We start from the raw sequence: 6,406 nt of genomic DNA on the forward strand, positions 1-6,406 counted from the left end.
ACTGAAGATTCGCGACTCAGTTCACTTTGGCATCCAAACACAGCCCTTGTCCCTCAAGAAACTACAATCATCCGCACAATCATATGCAAGATACCTAAAATTACTATAATTGTCAAATCCCAATTTGATGCTGATTCCATTTTCCCCACAGGAATGGAACATTTCGACTGTGTTGATATTCCATCTGGGAAAAGATATGAAACGTTGTCTTCCCCCCCCCCCCCCCCCCCTTAAAAAAGGACACTCTCTCCTTCTCAGAAGAGACAGCTTCAGATATTCGTAACATATCAGCAGGTTTAATTAAAATGCCCCCCCTTAAAAAAGGACACTCTCTCCTTCTCAGAAGAGACAGCTTCAGATATTCGTAACATATCAGCAGGTTTAATTAAAATGCCCCTAATCAAGAGAGATTAACCTAAATAGCTGGGATTCACTGAAGATGTCCACTTCTTCCTGCCCGAAATGCCCCTAATGTTACTGAAAAAACTGTTGGAATGAAAACTGCCATGAGAATTATCATTCCAGATCTGTAATTCTAGCATGTAAACATTTCAACTATCTTCTACCTTTCTCAATTCTGAAACTATCCAAATGCAAATCACTAACAATTTAAGAATGGGCCGCTTTGGTCAGTTGATCTCAGCCATTCCAATCATCAGAACAAGAATCTAATTAGAGACCATCGTCGTGAAAGAAGATCATACCAATATAGAAAATTCACAATATCTGATCCAACCAAACTACTACTACACCATGCAATTCCAAAATCAAAATATCAATGGATAACAAGAAAACAAACCGGACGGCACCGTCATCGTCGCCATCTGATCTCCCCCGATCAACTGGTCTTTGGATCCGGCATCGGGAACAGCCCTGCCCCAGCAGCCCCCCTTGGCGGTGTGAACCCTAGAAACTTCTGCAGGTTCGTCCGTATGCTGATCGAGCAGAGGAAATACAGGAACGCCATCGAGCAGTCGGTGGGATCGTCTCCAGCCAGCCCACGGTGGCTCATTTTCTGGATGATAGCAGCAGGCCGGAACGGCAATTTTGCGACGACCTTCCCCTCAAAGAGGGAATTGAGGAAGCCGAAGACGGCGAAGAGGACAAGAGCAACGACAGCGCCGGATTTGAACTTGGAGAGGGAGAGATCGCGGGTGGATTCCTTGAGGGCGGTCTCGATGCGGTCGATCTTCTTCGATTTGCCGTGGGCCTTCTTGCTAGGGTTTGATGGTGGGGTTTTGATGAGATCGAGCTTCTTGGAGGACTTGAGGATGGATGAACGGAGGGATTTGTAGGATGTGGTGCGGTAGATGAGGATGTAGGAGATTGCCTCAGTGATGATGGCCGTAAGGATGGAGATGGTAAGGATCGTGAGGCTGTCCGAGTATTTGGACGGTATGGATGGGATGATGGAGGAGAAGATGGCCGATGGCGATGATGGCGTCGCCATGGACGGTGCGGATGATGAATGGAGGAGAAGGTGAGGAGAAGGTGCTTCTTCTCCCTTCTTCTTACTTGTGTTGTAAACTCCGACTGCTTTGAAGGGATGGGACGCGGATCGCGTCCTACCCCACCCGTACGGTAATCCGTCCGGGCAAGGCTCTGTGGGGCCCACTGTGATGTAAGTGTCTTATCCACGCTGTTCATCGCTTTTCTCAGATCAATTTAAGGTATGATTTAAAAAATGAAGTAGGTCCACAGCTCAAGTGGACCACACCAAAAGAAGATGTGGTGATAATTACACCCACCGTTGAAACCTTTCTAAGGGCCGCCGTGATGTTTTTTTACCATCCAACCTATTCATAACGTCATGTAGACGTGGACGAAGTGAAAAAACAAATATCAGCTTGACTGGAAACTTCTCCAGCTCCCAAGAAGTTTTTAATGGTGGAATTTCAATCCCCTCTTTGTAGTCCACCTAAGCCCTTTACCTGCCTCAGATTTTGTCTCATATCTTTAAATGATCTGAGAAAAACGATGAACGGCGTGGATAAAATACTTACATCACGGTGGGCCCCACAGGATCCTTCCCGGACGGATTACTGTCCGGGTGGGGGTAGGACGCAATCCGGGGAATGATCACGTGCTTCAGAACGTACGGTAATTCCCATGCGTGTTCGAGTATCGTGGGGTCCATCATGGTGTTTTAGTTCCATCCAATCCGTTCATTAGATGAGAAGACTAATTTTATCCGTAGATCCAAAAATTGAGTGTGGTCCATAAATTATGTGGGACATGAAAGAGGTAACAATGTGAACGTGGAGGAGGGTGATGCCCATCAGAGAAACTTCTACCTAGAATGTGGGACCCAAATTAGTTTTTATATTCAATCTGATCCATTCATCAGGTGAGAATAAATAAGATGAAGGCATACATGATAGAATGAGGCTATTTAAGATTCATTTTGGCCACAATAAGTGAATGTATAGATTTTATGCGCCGTACATTGCTCCCTGTATGATGTCCCACCTGAGTATTTACTCGCGAATATTCGACGCGGTTTGGCTAGGGACCCCAACACTAGCCTGCCAGCTGATGTCCAAGCACTGTGAGGCCCACCATGAAGTATGTATTTTATCTACTCCGTCCATCCATTTTTTAAGCTTATTTTAGGACATGAGCCCAAAAATGAAGCAGATTCAAATCTTAAGTGGACCGCGCCACAAGAAACAGTGGGGATCGAATGCCTACCGTTGAAAACTTTTTAGATACCACAAAAGCTCTAGAGAAAGCTGATACTTGTGTTTTCCCTTCATCTAGGCCTGTGTGAGGGGTCAAATGGCAAATAAACATTACAGTGGGGCCTTGCAAGTTTTTAACGGTGCATGTTCAATTGACACTAGTTTCCTGTAGTGTGGTCCACCTGAGATTTGGATTTACTTCATTTTTGGGCTCATGCTGTAAAATGAGCTGAAAAAATGGATGAAAGGCATGGATAAAACACATACATCATGGTGGGTAGTTTTCTACGCGTCTGGAAGATTCATGGGATATACTGTTAACATTTCCATCAGATGCATGGTTTGGTTTACATTTAAGTTAAAAAGTTTGGATCCCACGCGGCTCGAATGCATGGTAATTAACTTATATCCGGATGTATGTGATCAGTTCTTTGATACTCTGGCAGAGCATGACACTTGATACCTACCCACTCAATATTGTATGTACAAGTGACATAGTTAACTCATATTAATTCCAATAAATTACCTATACCATTGTCGTTAATACACAAGTGTCACAATCCACTGGTTGAACAATAATAACCTTTGATTCTTGGCCATTTTTTAAAAATGGAATAAGACGATTGGAATTTTTCAATTTTAAATGTCCAATAAATGAACAGCAATCCAATTGTCAAATTATCAAATGGCCATATTTTCAGTTCATGGTACATCTAAGTTGGGGAAGTTTAACTTTGGTTTTTGCTATTCAATGTATGAAATCTCTAGCTGCGTGTGTATCATCCATCACACTCTACTAAAGTACCATCACACTCTTCTAAGGTATCAAAGTAATCTCTATTTATTTTCTACATATCTTATCCAACTTGATCTTAGGACTTTAATGTTAAAACACAGTACATCTATCACTAAATTAAGCATTGATAGCTACTAAAGTTATTTGTGTGTGTGTGTGTGCGCGTGACTCACATTTAGAGGTTTAACTGTAAGATGTGGGATCATTTTTAGCTAATCATACTCATTGGTTTTAGTTGAGTCTTACGAGGGATAGACCATGCTCCAGGAATCTGCTTGGTGAGAATTCTTTAAAGTGCAGGTAAAATCATAACTTTTTATTACTATATTAACTACTGTAGGTAAATGAGAATTGTCTTAATTAGAGTGAATTATGAAGAATTTTCTCCCTCGAATAAGCTAAAGTTTATGAAATTTAGAGATCCCATTTATAGCGTTTTTTTACTCTTATGGATAAGAATCAATATTTCTAGTGAACTTTTCTTCGTCTTCATGCAATGATGAAAATACTCATGGTTACATATTTAAAGTAAATTGACTTCTAAAAATTTTAAATTAATGTATTTTACTGTGCTTCACATGTACATCTTAGTCTTGTGCCTTATAGTGAGATGCAAGAGCTTTTCTTCATTGGGATATTTTTCCAATGTGCACACTCATATACTGGTGTTGAGAAGCCCTCAAAATGGCTAAGAACCAACCATACCACTTAAGCAATCATTCAGTGACACATCTTCCTTCCTAAAGAGTTGCCTAAGTACATCACTAGTTGTGAACTAGTTTTAGATTGACGAGGAACTATGTAACAAAAATCTCTGAGTCGATGACTTAGTGCCGATGCACCTAAATCAGCTAAATATCAATATGCAACATTAATAACAAGGCAAATCCATGCATTAGAGATACAACCCATATGATGTAGCATGTAAGAATAAAAATATTATTTTACAATTAAGAAAATAGTATATCCTATAGGCTCTATCATATGTAAGCCATACACGCCAACACATATCGCTTTGTTAAAGGCTCAAAAAGCTATTGATTTTATTCTATTCGTTGACAATTTTTGTGAAATTATGTATCAATGTTTTTTTTCAAACCTAAGCTTGCCGTTGACCAATAGAGAACTATAGCTCTTAAAAAACCTTCATGGCATAAAAATATTGCTCGAACATGACCTTGAGACCTAAAAGAGGAACAAAGAGGCATGTGAGAAAATAATCCGAAGAGACTAATATGTAAGAAACAATGTTTGGATGCTAAATTGAATTGAATTGTAATATAACGATTGGAAAAAGTGGAACTGAATTATGATCTCTTCAACTCTAACTTAGAATGGTACCGCCCTTGCTTTGATTATCTATTTTGTATTAAATTCGATGGTTGATATTAAGTCCCATCGAGCATCTGGAATGGACCATAATGACTTTAGTTACAACTTTAATTGAATTACATGTTGTTTATGCAGTTTTTCGGTAGGCCCTCCCTAGTTAACCCTTCAGGACCTGCACATATGAAAATAACAGACAAAGGAGACCCTGGCTTGTACATGGGACCCTCCGATGCCTAAGTCAGGACCTTGGGTATTTTATAGGATAGGATCTTTTAAGGAAAAGAGTCACTCGTCGAGTATTGGGATATGTATGCGTACCTTACATTGGTTGGGGGCACATCTATTTATAAGAGAAGGAAGACAATGCCGTAAAGAGTTCTTCCTAATATGCCGAATACGAATCCGTTCAGAGATTTGTCCAAGATCCTCTCGAGATTATCGTCGTCCGAGGTTCTCGGGATCATATTTGATCCTCCGAATATCTTGGTCCCAAGATCTTCGGGTTGTTGGAGAGATTCTCAGACTATTGGTCCGGGAGAAAATCGTGTAAGCCATATTGAGCTTTCCGTTGAATTGGCATTTGCTTTCTTTTAGAGGTTATCCCGCGCTATGATTGAGATAAGGTTGAGCTATAGCCAAGCTATGACCGAGCTATGGTCGACCTATAGGTTAGGTCGGCAATTGGCGATTTGAGTGGACTTGCAGTTGCATCCTCTTTGAGTGTCCTTATAGTTAATTCGACCTCCTTGAAGGTCAACTTGTCTTCGGACGTAAAAGCCCCTTAAGGCTTAAATCTCATTGGGTCCGTGCTGGTTTGTAAAGTCATTCCATTCCATAAGTCGACCTATCGAATCATCTATGTTTTCCCCCAACACATGTTATAGGAAATAGAAAAATATGTTTAATATCAAAGAGAGAGAGAGAGAGAGAGAGAGAGAGAGAGAGAGAGAGAGAGAGAGAGAGAACAATTATATATTGAGAAAAATTAAATTTACAAAACTATATTTAGAGAGCATGAGTGAATTGAAATGAACACATTCGGTTTAGCCAAGAGAATTTCTTAGCAATTAGAAGTAGCCCTCACATTGTAGTTACATGAATTTTGAGTCCAATGCGAAAGTAATATAACTTTAATTAGGAAGAGATGCCTCAATATGAATGTAGAAAATGGGATTTTGGTTTTTTTTTTATAACTTAAACAAACTACCAATTGCAATTCGATTGTGCACCTAAACGCATTTGAATAGAATTGTGGTCAATAGTCTAATAGTCTAAGAAAGTAGGAAAAAAAAAAAACACCAAGTGTGGTATTCTTAGCATTTGAGTTCAAGGGAGGGGTGGAAGAAATGAAGATGCCTCTATATTTTTAAGTGATTGTTGTGTACCACTTAAAACTGAATGAATTTTTTTATATAGGATGATTATAAGATCCCATACTTTATGGTACAAAGTGTCGAGTAGTTAATGAGCAACATGTTCATGGGATGAGTGTACTTGAAATGATAATACTGCAATATATGAGTGATAAAAACAAACAATTAGAAATGGATGCATTTAAAAGCGCCTTCAACTTGTATGAACTCACTCTTAACTAGCA

General features: G+C 39.8%; 1 protein-coding gene across 1 annotated transcript; it reads right to left on the minus strand.

Annotated features, from left to right (window-relative positions):
• Positions 1-685: 685 nt before the first annotated feature.
• Positions 686-1,524, minus strand: LOC131227161 (uncharacterized). Its single transcript, XM_058222891.1, has one exon. It carries the CDS (start codon positions 1,448-1,450, stop codon positions 839-841), a length of 612 nt encoding a protein of 203 aa, XP_058078874.1. The 5' UTR covers positions 1,451-1,524; the 3' UTR covers positions 686-838.
• Positions 1,525-6,406: the final 4,882 nt, after the last annotated feature.

Source organism: Magnolia sinica, chromosome 15 (assembly GCF_029962835.1).
Source record: "Magnolia sinica isolate HGM2019 chromosome 15, MsV1, whole genome shotgun sequence".
Lineage (NCBI taxonomy): Eukaryota > Viridiplantae > Streptophyta > Magnoliopsida > Magnoliales > Magnoliaceae > Magnolia > Magnolia sinica.